The sequence below is a fragment of the Nycticebus coucang genome, chromosome 7 (genome assembly GCF_027406575.1).
Source record: "Nycticebus coucang isolate mNycCou1 chromosome 7, mNycCou1.pri, whole genome shotgun sequence".
In the NCBI taxonomy this organism is placed as follows: Eukaryota; Metazoa; Chordata; class Mammalia; order Primates; family Lorisidae; genus Nycticebus; species Nycticebus coucang.
The window spans coordinates 17,728,121-17,745,750 of record NC_069786.1 but is presented as its reverse complement, the minus strand read 5'-3'; the positions used below and the strand labels follow the sequence as shown (position 1 = coordinate 17,745,750).

At 40.9% G+C, this 17,630-nt stretch overlaps 1 protein-coding gene across 1 annotated transcript in view; it reads left to right on the top strand.

Moving 5' to 3' along the window:
* Nucleotides 1-17,630, top strand: part of CFAP221 (cilia and flagella associated protein 221) — a 144,597-nt gene that overhangs the window by 55,884 nt on the left and 71,083 nt on the right. Inside the window, exon 8 of the mRNA XM_053597662.1 lies at nucleotides 16,265-16,424. Coding sequence (XP_053453637.1) covers nucleotides 16,265-16,424 — 160 coding nt within the window. The remainder of the gene's footprint in view (nucleotides 1-16,264; nucleotides 16,425-17,630) is intronic.

Here is a 17,630-nt window from a genome sequence, read left to right as displayed (position 1 = left end):
AGGTTACACTGATTGCAACTGTTAGGTAAAGTCCCTCTTGCAATCATGTCTTGCCCCCATAAAGTGTGACACACAACAAGGCCCCACCCCCCTCCTTCCGTCCCTCTTTCTGCTTCCCCCCCCATAACCTTAATTGTCATTAATTGTCCTCATATCAAAATTGAGTACATAGGATTCATGCTTCTCCATTCTTGTGATGCTTTACTAAGAATAATGTCTTCCACGTCCATCCAGGTTAATACGAAGGATGTAAAGTCTCCATTTTTTTTAATGGCTGAATAGTATTCCATGGTATACATATACCACAGCTTGTTAATCCATTCCTGGGTTGGTGGGCATTTAGGCTGTTTCCACATTTTGGCGATTGTAAATTGAGCTGCAATAAACAGTCTAGTACAACTGTCCTTATGATAAAAGGATTTTTTTCCTTCTGGGTAGATGCCCAGTAATGGGATTGCAGGATCAAATGGGAGGTCTAGCTTGAGTGCTTTGAGGTTTCTCCATACTTCCTTCCAAAAAGGTTGTATTAGTTTGCAGTCCCACCAGCAGTGTAAAAGTGTTCCCTTCTCTCCACAGCCACGCCAGCATCTGCAGTTTTGAGATTTTGAGATGTGGGCCATTCTCACTGGGGTTAGATGATATCTCAGGGTTGTTTTGATTTGCATTCCTCTAATATATAGAGATGATGAACATTTTTTCATGTGTTTGTTAGCCATTCGTCTGTCGTCTTTAGAGAAAGTTCTATTCATGTCTCTTGCCCATTGATATATGGGATTGTTGGCTTTTTTCATGTGGATTAATTTGAGTTCTCTATAGATCCTAGTTTTCAAGCTTTTGTCTGATTGAAAATATGCAAATATCTTTTCCCATTGTGTAGGTTGTCTCTTTGCTTTGGTTATTGTCTCCTTAGCTGTACAGAAGCTTTTCAGTTTAATGAAGTCCCATTTGTTTATTTTTGTTGTTGTTGCAATTGCCATGGCAGTCTTCTTCATGAAGTCTTTCCCCAGGCCAATATCTTCCAGTGTTTTTCCTATGCTTTCTTGGAGCATTTTTATTGTTCCATGCCTTAAATTTAAGTCCTTTATCCATCTTGAATCAATTTTTGTGAGTGGGGAAAGGTGTGGGTCCAGTTTCAGTCTTTTACATGTAGACATCCAGTTCTCCCAACACCATTTATTGAATAGGGAGTCTTTCCCCCAAGGTATGTTCTTGTTTGGTTTATCAAAGATTAGGTGGTTGTAAAATGTTAGTTTCATTTCTTGGTTTTCAATTCGATTCCAAGTGTCTATGTCTCTGTTTTTGTGCCAGTACTGTGCTGTCTTGAGCACTATGGCTTTGTAGTACAGAATAAAATCTGGTATGCTGATGCCCCCAGCTTTATTTTTGTTACAGAGAACTGCCTTAGCTATACGGGGTTTTTTCCGGTTCCATACAAAATGCAGAATCATTTTTTCCAAATCTTGAAAGTACGATGTTGGTATTTTGATAGGAATGGCATTGAATAGGTAGATTGCTTTGGGAAGTATAGACATTTTAACAATGGTGATTCTTCCCATCCATGAGCATGGTATGTTCTTCCATTTGTTAATATCCTCTGCTATTTCCTTTCTGAGGATTTCATAGTTTTCTTTATAGAGGTCCTTCACCTCCTTCGTTAAGTATATTCCTAGGTATTTCATTTTCTTTGAGACTATGGTGAAGGGAGTTGTGTCCTTAATTAGCTTCTCATCTTGACTGTTATTGGTGTACACAAAGGCTACTGACTTGTGGACATTGATTTTATATCCTGAAACATTACTGTATTTTTTGATGACTTCTAGGAGTCTTGTGGTTGAGTCTTTGGGGTTCTCTAAGTATAAGATCATGTTGTCAGCAAAGAGGGAGAGTTTGACCTCCTCTGCCCCCATTTGGATTCCCTTTATTTCCTTGTCTTGCCTAATTGTATTGGCTAGAACTTCCAGCACTACGTTGAATAGTAAAGGTGACAGAGGACAACCTTGTCTGGTTCCAGTTCTAAGAGGGAAAGCTTTCAGTTTTACTCCATTCAGTAAAATATTGGGTGTGGGTTTGTCATAGATAGCTTCAATCAGTTTTAGAAATGTGCCACCTATGCCTATACTCTTCAGTGTTCTAATTAGAAAAGGATGCTGGATTTTATCAAATGCTTTTTCTGCATCTATTGAGAGGATCATGTGATCTTTACTTTTGCCTCTGTTAATATGGTGGATAACGTTTATAGACTTGCGTATGTTAAAGCAGCCTTACATCCTTGGGATGAAGCCTACTTGGTCATGATGAATGACTTTTTTGATGATAAGCTGTAATCTATTGGCTAGGATTTTGTTGAGAATTTTCACATCTATGGTCATGAGTGAGATTGGTCTGAAATTCTCCTTTTTGTTTGGGTCTTTTCCTGGTTTTGGTATCAGGGTGATGTTTGCTTCATAGAATGTGTTGGGGAAGATTCCTTCTTCCTCAATTTTTTGGAATAATTTCTGCAGTACAGGAATAAGCTCTTCCTTGAAGGTTTGATAGAATTCTGGAGTGAAGCCATCTGGACCAGGGCGTTTTTTGGTTGGAAGCTTTTTTATTGTTTCTTTGATCTCAGTGCTTGAAATTGGTCTGTTCAGGAGCTCTATTTCTTCCTGGCTGAGTCTAGGGAGAGGGTGTGATTCCAAATATTGATCCATTTCTTTCACATTGTCCAATTTCTGGGCATAGAGTTTCTGGTAGTATTCAGAGATGATCTCTTGTATCTCTGTGGGATCAGTTGTTATTTCCCCTTTATCGTTTCTGATTGAGGTTACTAGACATTTTACTTTTCTATTCCTCGTTAGTCTGGCCAATGGTTTATCTATTTTATTTATTTTTTCAAAAAACCAACTCCTTGTTTCATTAATTTTCTGAATGATTCTTTTGTTTTCAATTTCATTGATCTCTGATTTGATTTTGGAGATTTCTTTTTTTCTACTGAGTTTAGGCTTAGATTGTTCTTCTTTTTCCAATTCCATAAGAGCTCTTGTGAGATTGTTGATGTGCTCTCTTTCTGTTTTTCGAATGTAGGCGTCTAAAGCGAGGAATTTTCCTCTCAAAACTGCTTTTGCAGTATCCCGCAGGTTTTGGTAGCTTGTGTCTTCATAGTTGTTATACTCAAGGAAGTTAATGATTTCCTGTTTTATTTCTTCCTTCACCCATCTGTTATTCAACAGAAGATTGTTTAGTTTCCATGCCTTTGGGTGGAGTCGAGCATTTTTGTTAGAGTTGAGTTCCACCTTTAGTGCCTTATTGTCTGAGAGATACAAGGTAAAATTTCAATTCTTTTGATTCTGTTGATAATTGTTTTGTGTCCCAGGATATGATCAATTTTGGAGAATGTTCCATGGGGTGATGAGAAGAATGTATATTCTTTATCCTTGTGATGGAGTGTTCTATATGCGTCTATCAAGCACAGTTGTTCTAGGGTCTCATTTAAGTCTCTTATATCTTGTTTAATTTCTGTTTAGAGGATCTGTCTAGCTCTGTAAGAGGAGTGTTAAGGTCCCCTGTTATTATGGTATTATCAGATATCATATTGCTCAGACTGAGTAAGGTCTGTTTCAAGAATCTGGGAGCATTTAAATTAGGTGCATAGATATTTAGAATTGAAATGTCTTCTTGTTGTATTTTTCCCTTGACCAATATAAAGTGACCATCTTTGTGTTTTTTGACTTTAGTTGCTTTAAATCCACATGTATCTGAAAATAAGATTGCAACTCCTCTTTTCTTCTGAATTCCATTTGCCTGAAAAATTGTCTTCCAACCCTTGACATGGAGCTTGAATTTGTCTTTTGAAGCCAGGTGTGTTTCTTGCAGACAGCAATTGGATGGCTTGTGTTTTTTAATCCAGTCAACCAATCTATGTCTCTTCAGTGGGGAATTCAAGCCATTAACATTTATTGAGATAATTGATAAGTGTGGTAGTATTCTATTCGTCTTATGTTGTGAGAGTCCATTGCTTAGTTTTATCTTTTGCATCAGTGTGGAGGTTAGGTTCTGTCCTTTAATTTCTGAGTTCTTACTTTGCTGCTGATCCATTGTGGTGGTCAGTGTGCAGAACAGGTTGAAGTATTTCCTGTAGAGCTGGTCTTGTTGTGGCGAATTTCCTCAATGTTTGTATATCCGTAAATGATTTGATTTCTCCGTCAATTTTGAAGCTTAACTTAGCAGGGTACAGAATTCTGGGCTGGAAATTGTTCTGTTTAAGTAGATTAAAGGTAGATGACTATTGTCTTCTTGCTTGGAAAGTTTCATTAGAGAGGTCTGCGGTCACTCTGATGGATTTTCCCCTGTAGGTCAACTGGCGCTTACTCCTGGCAGCTTGCAGAATCTTTTCTTTTGTCTTGACTTTGGACAGGTTCATCACAATGTGTCTTGGAGAAGCTCGGTTAGAGTTGAGGCAACCTGGGGTCCGATAGCCCTCTGAAAGCAGTGTGTCAGAATATTTGGTGATATTTGGGAAATTTTCTTTTCTAATATTCTCTAGTATGGCTTCCATTCCTCTGGGGCATTCTTCTTCCCCTTCTGGAATTCCTATAACTCGTATGTTGGAACGCTTCAGAAAGTCCCATAATTCTGACAGTGAACGTTCTGCTTTCTCTCTCTTCTTTTCTGCCTCTTTTACTATCTGAGTTATCTCAAGAACTTTGTCTTCTACCTCTGAAATTCTTTCTTCTGCATGGTCTAACCTGTTGCTGATACTTTCCATTGCATCTTTAAGTTCCCTAATTGACTGTTTCATTTACTTCAGCTCTGCTATATCCTTTTTATATTTTTCATATCGTTTATCTCTGATTTGATTCTGTTTTTGGATTTCCTTTTGGTTATTTTCCACTTTATTAGCAGTTTCCTTCATTGTTTCCATCATTTCATTCATTGTTTTTAACTTGCGTATTCTAAATTCTCTTTCTGTCATTCCTAACATTTCTGTATAGGTGGAATCCTCTGCAGTAGCTACCTCATGGTCCCTTGGCGGGGTTGTTCTGGACTGGTTCTTCATGTTGCCTGGAGTTTTCTGCTGATTCTTCCTCATAGGTGATTTCTTTTATCTGTTTCCTTGCCCTAATTTTCCTTTCACTTCCTCTTGCTTTTTAAGTTCTCGTGCCTGTGGAAGTTGCGGGCGGGTTTAGACGGATTGAACACACGCGACCACTTGCCGGTTTTCCACTGTTTTAGTCCTCCTCTTGGGGTCCAGAAGTCTCTCGCTGACTCCCTGTATCCTCTCAGGGGTGATGGTAGGCAGATCCTACCAACCAGAGATGCCTGGAGTCCTATCTCCTCAGAATCACGGTGCTCAGATGCAAGGAAGCTGTTACTCAGCTGCCATCTTGCTCCACCTCCGTGAATAGACCGGATCATGTTATCTTTATTTTTGCCTCTGTTAATATGGTGGATAACGTTTATGGACTTGGGTATGTTAAACCAGCCTTGCATCCCTGGGATGAAGCCTACTTGATCATGATGAATGACTTTTTTGGTGATAAGCTGTAATCTATTGGCTAGGATTTTGCTCAGGATTTTTGCATCTATATTCATGAGTGAGATTGGTCTGAAATTCTCCTTTTTGTTTGGGTCTTTTCCTGGTTTTGGTATCAGGTTATGTTTGCTTCATAGAATGTGTTGGGGAAGATTCCTTCTTCCTCAATTTTTTGGAATAATTTCTGCAGGAATTAGCTCTTCCTTGAAGGTTTGATAGAATTCTGGTGTGAAGCCATCTGGACCAGGGCATTTTTTGGTTGGAAGATTTTTTATTGTTTCTTTGATCTCAGTGCTTTAAATTATTCTGTTCAGGAGCTCTATTTCTTCCTGGCTAAGTCTAGGGAGAGGGTGTGATTCCAAATATTGATCCATTTCCTTCATATTGTCAAATTTCTGGGCATAGAGTTTCTGGTAGTATTCAGAGATGGTCTCTTGTATCTGTGTGGGATCAGTTGTTATTTCCCCTTTATCATTTCTGATTGAGGTTACTAGAGATTTTACTTTTCTATTTCTCATTAGTCTGGCCAATGATTTATCTATTTTATTTATTTTTTCAAAAAACCAACTCCTTGTTTCATTAATTTTCTGAATGATTCTTTTGTTTTCAATTTCATTGATCTCTGATTTGATTTTGGATATTTCTTTTCTTCTACTGAGTTTAGGCTTAGATTGTTCTTCTTTTTCCAATTCCATAAGATCTCTTGTGAGATCGTTGATGTGCTCTCTTTCTGTTTTTCAAATGTAGGCATCTAAAGCGAGGAATTTTCCTCTCAAAACTGCTTTTGCAGTATCCCGCAGGTTTTGGTAGCTTGTGTCTTCATTGTTGTTCTGCTCAAGGAAGTTAATGATTTTCTGTTTTATTTCTTCCTGCACCCATCTGTTATTCAACAGAAGATTGTTTAATTTCCATGTCTTTGGGTGGAGTCGAGCATTTTTGTTAGAGTTGAGTTCCACCTTTAGTGCCTTATTGTCTGAGAAGATACAAGGTAAAATTTCAATTCTTTTGATTCTGTTGATAATTGTTTTGTGTCCCAGGATATGATCAATTTTGGAGAATATTCCATGGGGTGATGAGAAGAATGTATATTCTTTATCTTTCGGGTGGAGTGTTCTATATGCGTCTGTCAAGCACAGTTGTTCTAGGGTCTCATTTAAATCTCTTATATCTTTGTTTAGTTTCTGTTTATAGGATCTGTCCAGCTCTGTAAGAGGAATGTTAAAGTCCCCTGTTATGATGGTATTATCGGATATCATATTGCTCAGACTGAGTAAGGTCTGTTTCAAGAATCTGGGAGCATTTAAATTGGGTGCGTAGATATTTAGAATTGAAATGTCTTCTTGTTGTAGTTTTCCCTTGACCAATATAAAGTGACCATCTTTGTCTTTTTTGACTTTAGTTGCTTTAAATCCACATGTATCTGAAAATAAGATTGCAACTCCTCTTTTCTTCTGAATTCCATTTGCCTGAAAAATTGTCTTCCAACCCTTGACTCAGAGCTTTAATTTGTCTTTTGAAGCCAGGTGTGTTTCTTGCAGACAGCAAATGGATGGCTTGTGTTTTTTAATCCAGTCAGCCAATCTATGTCTCTTCAGTGGGGAATTCAAGCCATTAACATTTATTGAGATAATTGAGAAGTGTGGTAGTATTCTATTCGTCTTATGTTGTGAGAGTCCATTGCTTAGTTTTATCTTTTGCATCAGTGTGGAGGTTAGGTTCTGTCCTTTAATTTCTGAGTTCTTACTTTGCTGCTGATCCATTGTGGTGGTCAGTGTGCAGAACAGGTTGAAGTATTTCCTGTAGAGCTGGTCTTGTTGTGGCGAATTTCCTCAATGTTTGTATATCCATAAATGATTTGATTTCTCTGTCAATTTTGAAGCTTAGCTTAGCAGGGTACAGAATTCTGGGCTGGAAATTGTTCTGTTTAAGTAGATTAAAGGTAGATGACCATTGGGCGGCGCCTGTGGCTCAGTGGACAGGGCGCCGGCCCCATATACCGAGGGTGGCGGGTTCATACCCAGCCCCGACCAAACTGCAACATAAAAATAGCCGGTCATTGTGGCGTGCGCCTGTAGTCCCAGGTGCTCGGGAGGCTGAGGCAAGAGAATCGCGTAAGCCCAAGAGTTAGATGTTGCTGTGAGCCATGTGACGCCACGGCACTCTACCCGAGCCTGGTACAGTGAGACTCTGTCTCTACAAAAAAAAAAAAAAAAAAAAGGTAGAAGACCATTGTCTTCGTGCTTGGAAAGTTTCATTAGAGAAGTCTGCGGTCACTCTGATGGATTTGCCCCTGTAGGTCAACTGGAGCTTAACTCCTGGCAGCTTGCAGAATATTGTTTTTTGTCTTGACTTTGGACAGGTTCATCACAATGTGTCTTGGAGAAGCTCGGTTAGAGTTGAGGTGACCTGTGGTCCGATGTCCCTCTGAAAGCAGTGTGTCAGAATCTTTGGTGATATTTGGGAAATTTTCTTTTCTAGTATTCTCTAGTATGGCTTCCATTCCTCTGGGGCATTCTTCTTCCCCTTCTGGAAGTCCTATAACTCGTATGTTGGAACGCTTCATAAAGTCCCATAATTCTGACAGTGAACGTTCTGCTTTCTCTCTCTTCTTTTCTGCCTCTTTTACTATCTGAGTTATCTCAAGAACTTTGTCTTCTACCTCTGAAATTCTTTCTTCTGCATGGTCTAACCTGTTGCTGATACTTTCCATTGCATCTTTAAGTTCCCTAATTGACTGTTTCAGTTCCTTCAGCTCTGCTATATCCTTTTTATATTCTTCGTATAGTTCATCTCTTATTTGATTCTGTTTTTGAATTTCCTTTTGGTTATTTTCCACTTCATTAGCAGTTTCCTTCATTGTTTCCATCATTTCTTTCATTGTTTTCAACATGTGTATTCTAAATTCCCTTTCTGTCATTCCTAACATTTCTTCATAGGTGGAATCCTCTGCAGTGGCTACCTCATGGTCCCTTGGCGGGGTTGTTCTGGACTGGTTCTTCATGTTGCCTGGAGTTTTCTGCTGATTCTTCCTCATGAGTGGTATTTTTTATCTGTTTCCTTGCCCTAATTTTCCTTTCACTTCCTCTTGCTCTTTAAGTTCTCGTGCCTGTGGATGTCCTGTCCCCTCTTGCCTCCCCTCTAGACTCGGTTCTGAGTGGGTGAAAGAAAGCCAGCATTCAGCTGCCTTTGGAAGTGTGAGGCATGCACGGACGTTGATTTTGCTTTTCTTCTTTTCCTCCTTTTCCTCCAAAGGTATTCTTTGTTTTTTTTTTTGTTTGTTTGTTTTTTATCAAATCATAGCTGTGTACATTAATGCAATCATGGGGTACAATGTGCTTGCTGGTTTTATATACAATTTGAAACTTTTTCATCAAATTGGTTAACATGGCCTTCACTGCATTTTCTTATTTATTGTGTTAAGACATTTATATTCTACACTTAGTAAATTTAACATGTACCCTTGTAAAATGCACAAAAGGTATTCATTTTAATTTTGCAGTTGACATGCATAATTCCTGTGTTGTTTCTATTCAGCATTTTACTCAATTTTGATAGGGCCTGCTACCAGCAGAATAATACTGTGTTTTGCCATGTACAAATGCACACTTTTTGCCAAAATTTTTGAGGAAAAAGTAAGGATGCACATTATATATGGGTAGTACTAATTCCATATCTATGTAAATGTTTTTAATTCTTTTATTAATGCTTGTGCATTAAAAGTGTAATTCTAGAAAGCAATAATGATATCCATGTGCAAAATAATACCCTGGAATACCGTGATTGGTTTGTTGAACTTACAATGAACTTGAGATGAAAGCAGTTTCAGCCAATGAAGAATGAACTATTTCTCTCTGTATACTTTAGGTGGAAGCTAGCAATCCAGCTGATATTTTTACAAAATTCCTTTATAATACAAAAAAAAGTACCTAAATATAAACCAAAATTTGAACTAAATTAAAACAACATTTTTTTTTTACTGAAAGTCTGGGCCAAAAACATGTGTGCACATTATACATGGTAAAATATGGTGTGAAAGATAATAGCTCAGGCTTACATGTGTTTAGCATGCACCAGACACCACTCGAAATGTATAACTCGTTTAATACCCCCAACCACTCTTATAAAGTCGATTCTGTCATTATGTCCTACTTTGCAGATGAGGAAACTGAGGCTTAGAGTATTTAGGTGAGTTGCACAAGGGCATGTGGTTGGACAGTGGCCGGGCTCAGGTGGCGATGTAGGGAGTCTGCCTGCATTCTGTCCCAATCCCAGGAGAACATCGCCCATCACTGCCCTGTGCTCATGAGGGCCAAGTACTCACAGGAGAGTCACTAAGTCACCTGTGCTGTGTGCCACCACGCAGCAGTCACTGCTCCCCTTACCCCTGTCACCCCAGATGCCTTCTGTCACACACAATGGATGTGTCTGCTATAGCATAGTTAGTTCATCAGCCCCCTCCCTGTTAGTTTATGATGCTGGTGTCAAGTCTTTTTTGGTCACTGTCCCCACTTCTCCAGTGCCCAGCCACACTCCTACATTTTGTCACTTTAACCAAAGGGTAGCAGAAACTGTCTTTTGGGTCTGTGATTCTCACTTTGGGGGGAAGCTGTACCCTCTTGTCTCTCAGCATGCTCCTATGCCTCAGTTTACAGCATTTTACAGTGTTTGGTAGTCTGGTTTGTGCTTTCGGGTTGTGGCACTTCCCTTGTTTAGTAGAAGATTTTTCTGTTTTTACCCATTTTCCCTTATCATTATGCTGAGTTTTGATTGGGGGGGGGGCAATCAATTTGAAAAAGCTTTACTTCATCTTTCACCAGAAATGCTCTGGGCTTGGTTTCTGCAGGGCTCATCTCCTCCCTGTGTTCCTACATTCATCCATCCATTCATTTCATACATCACTGCTGGGCACTTGCTGGGCATCAGACACTGTCATAGCCCCTGAATAAGGCAGGGAACAAGACAGACATGGCCCCTGCTGTGCTGGAGCAGAGATCCCAGTGGGGGTGGTGAGGGGAGAGGCAGGCCCACAGACAAAAGACATTGGTCAGAGTCAAACTGATTGTGAAGAAAAATAAGGCATGGAGACACACCCAGGTGACTGCCTCAGTAGGTAGTCAGGGAGAGCGTTTGGGAGGAAAAGTCATGTCAGCTTAGACCTGGTTGAAAAAGAAGCTCCAGACTGGAGACTAGCCAGGGAAGAGGATGTCACACAGAGGAGCAGCCCACACAGAGGAGCAGGCCACAGGACAGGCTGGGACAGGCTTTACATAGTTGTGCTTGAGGGAGCCCAGGTGTCCAGGGGGGTTGAGCAAGGGGAGGAATGTCTGTCCCATTGGAGAAGCTGGCAGGGTCTTGAGTGGGTGGGAGAGTTAGGATCTGGCTCTGAGAGGAGTGGGAGTCCACTGGAGAGTGTGAAGAAGTGGGTGGCATGGCCTCATATGCATTTTAAAAGATCTCTGGCTCAGAAAGTGGACACAGCCAGTCCCCCTAGGAAGGAAGCTGAGATTGGTGTGGATGGGTGGCAGCATTGGGGATGATGAGTAGTGATGGTGAAGTGGATGGGCCTTGGTCAAGGGTCAGGCAAGGCTCCAGCTTAAGTGCTGGGTGGATGGTGGTACCTGCTGTGCTCCTCACAGCTCCTTGAGAGCAGCCTGATTTCCAGACTTCTTAGCAGTCACCTTGCCCCTTTAGGCCCTGGCTCTGTGGTGCTGGCCCCAGCGCTGAGCATGGTGGGCCCTAATACCTGTGTGTTGCATGAATTGACCCGGGTCAGCAGCTTTTATGCTTAGTTTCCACAGCATTCTCTGCTCAGACTGTCTCCACGACTTCCCATCAACACAGGCGGCGTGCCCTCAGGCCACTCAGATCTTGCTTCTGATGTCTGCATCACAGATATTTGATGTGCCAGGATGAAAAGGAGAGTCAGTAGCTTCTGAAAGGCTTAATTTTACCTTAATTTTCAGCTTGCTGAAAGGAGAAGGGAATAAAACTGAAATAAGTACTGAGGGTTATTAGCAGCCTAAGCATCTGCACCATATAGTCTTCATCTTCTGCAAGTGAACGGGAGTCGGTTCTTCTCAGAAAAGGTAGAAGGTATACCTATCTCAGGGCTCATATTTCACCTCTTCATGGTAAGTCTCCAGGCCTAAATTCTAAACTAGATCTTTCTAGAAGCAGCCCAGTCCTTGTCTTCTGACTTGTAGATTCACCTGGATTTGGCACTTTTGTGGAGCAAAAAGAAAGACCTGGTGCTTTGGGAAGCTCATCCCAATGGCCTGGCATCAGGAGACAATCGCCTCTTCCTTTTTAAGAACTCAAATGGGTCAAGTTAAGTTTTTCAAAGAATTAATTACTCTTTCTGAAATTTTAATAATTTAATACACAATAAATTATTACTTGTTTTATTACCAATGCACAAGCCTTGGGAAGGCCACATTTATAGGATGCGCATTTTGTACCAAGCATGCCAGACCCCGTACATTCCTTTCTCCTTTAAGCTTTGTCCCATTTTGCAGACAAGAAAACTGAGCCTTGGGTAAGGTAACCAAGCCAAGGCACAGAGCTCACATGTAAGCAAACAAGCGTGTGAGTCAGGGTCTGGTGGTCTCTGGGGCCTTTCTCTTGCCCACGCACCCTGGGCAGCGGCAGTGACTTGCGAGTGTACCACTGTGAGTTACACAGCTGCCCTCCCTCCTATAACCCAGTGAACCAAAAGCATCCTTAAGATTTGTCAACAGCTTGCTCATGGGTGATTTTATTTTCTTTTATCTTTTTTTGTTACGATTTAGCTTTTATTTCATAATCGTAAACTTAACTCTGCAATCCAGCTGGACATGTAGAGAAATAAGGAAAATATGGAGCCAAAGACCTGCAGAGAGAACACAAGGAGCACAGGCTACTGTGAGCAGATGGGTAGAGGGCTGCTCTCCTGAGCTACAGAAGGAATGGACCCGTGCTCAAGACCAAATGTTATGTCACATTCATTACACTTGTCTCAGAAGTCATGGTGACCTTCTTGCTGGTCACCTAGTGCCTGCCATCCCACCCGTCAGTCTTAGCAGTGCAGAAGAAAAACTGGGAACACTTTGTATTGGGTCCAGCAATTGCCAAGGACCAGATGCCAGGACCTGTATGCTTCGGGATGAAGTTCTTATCATCGAATTTCTCCCTGTAGATAGACTTGCCAGCAGGGCCATTATGGCGTGTGAAGTTACCACCCTGGCACATCAACCTTGGAACTATTCTGTGAAAGCAGGAACCCTTAGAACCAAATCCTTTCTCTCCAGTGCTCAGAGCACGAAAGTTTTCTTCTGCCCTTGGAACTTTGTCTGCAGGCAGCTCAAAGGAGATGTGGCCCAAGGGCTTGCCAATGGCGGTGATATTAAAGAACACAGTGGGGTTGACCATGGCCTATACCAGGCGACTATAGGAAGCGGCAGCGGCTGCAAAGCAGCTGGTTGCGGGTGATTGTAAAACGATGTAGCTATTAAATTCCCAGCCAGAGCTTAGAGAGATCATGTACTTTCCCCAGTCACACAGTTAGTGGAATCCTAAATCTTGGGAAATTTAAACCGATTCTTACTAACATGTTAAGTGTGTGGTTGAACGGCTTTGTGACATTTTAGGAAGAGCACTCTATACTTTCTGAAGAAAATGTTATTTAAAAATGATAACAATATTATAGTAACACTGTATGGACATGTGGAAAAAATAAAATTTTAAAAATTATCCCCATCCTAGACCTTACTCCCTAACAAATCACATGCTTTTATCTCTTTCTCCTTTTAATAACCTCCCATATTTATGCACATGTTTTATATAATTGTAATCTAGGCAAAGACAGTGGTATTTTCCTAGTGACTTCAGTTTCCTTATAATTTTTTTTGGTGGTTACCTTCTCTTCATCATACTCATTTTATTGCTAAACTAGAGTGTGCTTAGCCTTTGGGTTATTTCTAAGTTTTATTCTCTCCCCCCGTTTCTGCTCACTGTCCTCTCTGCCCTGTGATTTATCTTTATCTCTGGTCACATAAGAATGATGATTTGAAATTGACTCCAGATGGAATTGGACTGAAACCATAAAATAGTACTTTGGGCTTTTTAAAATGAAGAAGTCTTTCCAATGCCCTTCTCCCTTTTAAAGTGTGAAACATACACCCCTTTGTAACCACTGTTAGTTTTTGCCAAGCAGTGAGCTGTGACTCTTTGGCACACCTTTTATACCTGTTAACATTTGACAGTCCACTGCTCTGGCTCCATTACCAGCTGTATAAACTGCTATCCCTGTTAGTGGAAAAAGCAGTTTACCCTGGTTGCCTAGACTACCCTCCACCGTGTACTTTATTCATTAGATCTGGGCTTGGAGCACTTAAAAATAAATCAACCAGGTCAAGGCAAACATTAATCTTGCTTCAGAGCTTGTTCTTACTTTTTTTTTTAGGTTAACAAGCTAGAGCAGGATCAATAGAACCGTCTTATCTAAATCCTCCAAAGAATTATGTGTCAAATGGGTGTATTTTCTTACCAAGTAAGTGGTAGAGGTTTTGAAGTCTCAGGCACACAGAGATCCAGGGTTTCTGGTCGGCGGGTCTTAGGTTGGCTGGTAGACCCCAGAAGTCCTGCTGGTTCTGCCCTGCAGTGGGCCTGAGGGTCACTAGTGAGTGTCATTTAAGGGTTTGACTTCTGTGTTTAGGAAATTGACTGAGACTTATTTCTGAAACCCGGTGGCAGGGACCCAGGAAGACAAAAGAGGTACAGAGCTGGTGTCTGCCTGTGGGGCCTACGATCTAGTTGGGAGATGGGGGAACTTTAAAAGGTTACAGTGCAGGTGGCGTGTGAGTCCAGCAGGAGTGACAGGGTTAGAGCAGTGATGTTCCCTGTGGAGGATGCAGCTGGAGTTTCTCCTAATCATGGGCTGACAAGCTTTCATGTTTGGGTTCATTCACTCATTCCAGGAGAATATATTGAGCTGGGAAGGCAATAACAAACCTGCTTTCCTAGAATTTACATTCTAGCCTAGGGGAAGGCAGACCCTACAGGAGGTAATTTTAGGGAGTAGAATGAAGAAGCTAAAAGAAGAGCTGGAGAGAGTGAGCTCTCCAGGCCCAAGAAATAGTAAGTACTGAGCCCTCAGGCAGCAGGAGTTGGTGTCAAGGGTTGGAGCCAAGGCCCTCCTCCCCTCAGACTTCTCTGTCTCTCACCTTTCCCTTCTACCCACCTGCTTCCCTGTACCCTGCATGACTAGACTATAGGATTTTTCTTTTTTTTTCCTTCCTCCCTCCGTCCCTTCCTTCTTTCTTTCTCTCTCTTTTCTCCTTTTTTTTTCTGTCCCCAACTAGACTGTAAACTTCATGAGATCAGGAATTTTGTTTTGTTTATCAAAGTATCTTGAGTGCCTAAAACACACAGTAAATGCTTGATCAATACTTGAATGGATCAATACTTGGATGGCTGAACGAATGGCCCATAGTATTGAGCATAGAGAGAAGGGAGAGTAGTATAAAATTCAGAGGAGAGGATGGACCACAGGGAGAGTGTGCCGGGCACTTACGGTGGACTGCGCAAGATGTCTGTGGAGACTGCAGGGGGGCCAGATGCACTGGGGCAGAAGGTCTCCTCCAGAAAGCAAACCAAGAGCCTTCAGTGGCAGTCAGAGAGAATGTCAGCCATCATCATGCCCAGTACACCCATCCTCCTTTCCTTCTGTTTTTCTCTGCACGTTTTTTGAGCACTTACTATGGTTTATTGAGCCCCATTGGCACCAGATACCAAGAAGGAAGAAGGCCCAGTGTGACCATGAGAGAACAGCAGTCTATCCTCAAGATTTGGCAGGGGAGAATCAAATTACACAAAAATATAGGAAACGGAAGTATTTTGACACGAACTCCTATGTGTGTCCCTTGCTTTTCCCTGTTACTTACAGCATTAACATCGACATCTGGTAATTTGCTTAAAGCTGATAGTTCTGGGAATTCATGTCTGAATCACTAATGCAGATTGATATGTGTACATTTGTATAACCGACACAGTCAAACAATGATTATACAGATAAATGTAGTCCTTGATAAATAAGGTCTGTGTAAACATGCAGAAGTTGCTTGAGGTATATTTAATGAAAAGCCTATGTAAAGAGAATGGAAATACTGTACTTGTGCTTAGCCTGGGAAGAATGTACAGTTGACCCTTGAATGACTCAGGTGAGAACAGTGAGGGCCATTTATACATAAGATTTTTCAATAAAAGTTACACTGGGTGTGCCTGCCTCTCCTTCCTCTCCCACCCCCTCCACTCTTCCTTCTCTGCCACCCTCCCCCCCAGATAGCAAGACCCACTCCTCCTTTCCTCCTCCCAAGCTGATTAACCAGAAGACAGTGAGGATGAAGCCCTTTATGGTGATTCACTCCCACTTAATGAATATAAAATATATTTTCTCTTCTTGATGATTTTCTTAATAACATTTTCTTTTTCTACCTTACTTTATTGTGAGAATATAATACACATCGTATACAAAATATGTGTGAATTGGTGGTTTATATTTTCAGTAAGGCTTCTGCTCAACAGCAGGCTATTAGTACTTAAGTTTGTGAGGCGTCAAAAGTTATATATGGATTTTCAATTGTGTGCGGGGCCTGCACCCCTAGCCTCTGGGTTGTTCAAAGGTCAACTGTGTATGTGAGAGAGAGAGAGAGAGCCTCTTTGATTGGACTTGGCAAGAAGAGAGAGTATCACGTGTTCTCATTTCATTCCTCTCAGGAATAATTCCGGCTAACGGGAAGATGAAAGTGACTGTTAAGTTTACACCCTTTCAGTATGGGACTGCACAAATAAAAATGCGGTTATGGATTTCACAGTTCAACTCTCAACCATACGAATGTGTCTTCACCGGAACGTGCTATCCCAACATGGCCTTACCGTATGGCTTCTTTTGCAATATTTTGGATAATTCTTAACACTTTTTTAAAAATCCAAGTCTTGCTTTCTTCCATTCTGTCTCTCCTGTAACAGAATGCAATCAAAGCCTTATTTAAAATGATGAGCCTGCACACAGTACACTTTGTAACAGTAATACATAGAATATCGCTATGCTGGTAGCAGCAGTTGCTTCTGCCATGAAGAGAAGATATGATTTAAAAAAGGGATTTTTGAGGGATAAATCTTTCACTGATTACTACTAGTATGCCATTTGAGTTTTTTACCATACCATACTTTATCACTATGTACTCAAAAAACGTAAACCATAGGACCAGAACAACATAGCTATTTCTAAAGTTTCCATATAACATTATAATTAAGTGCCTTCTGTGTACAGATTCATTACAAAGCCACATGGGAAATCGCCACATCCTCAAGACACCAAAATGAGTCTTGTACAACAGGTGACTTCACATGAGGCAGAGATGGGACTGTGCCACACAGGAGGGTTTTGTTGTTTTTTTTTTTAAAGCACCATCAGAGTTCAAGTCAGAGTAAAGAGATGAAGTGGGATTAAGTTTTACTTCATAACAAATCTTTTCTGACTTTCCATTTCCATTTGAATACAAGTTTGTATATTTATATCCCAATGTATCTGGTTAAATGTCTTAAAGTTTTTTTTTTTCCTTATGCTTATGATTTTTATAAAACTAATCTTGGAAAATCCTGATAACTATCTTGAAAATGATAGAGCTGGATGTGGTGGTTCATGCCTGCAATCCTAGCATTCTGGGAGGCCGAGGTGGGTGGATTGCCTGAGCTCAGGAGTTAGAGACCAGCCTGAGCAAGAATGAGACCCTAAAAATAGTTGGGTCTTGTGGCGGGTGCCTGTAGTCCCAGCTACTTGGGAGGCTGAGGCAAGAGAATCACTAGAGCCCAAGAGTTTGAGGTTGCTGTGAGCTAAGACACCACCGCACTCTATCGAGGGTGACTCTGTCTAAAAAAAAAAAAAGAAAGAAAGAAAGAAAGAAAATGGTAAAAACAAACAAACAAAAAAAGGCTTTATTTTCCTCGTCTTTTCTTCACACATGGATATACATCATATATTAACGTCATTAGCATATTAAATGTGGAGTAGTACCCTTATGCCAAAATATGAACTAACTCCATGATTTCCTAAATATTTATATCAATGTTTTCTTCTTGA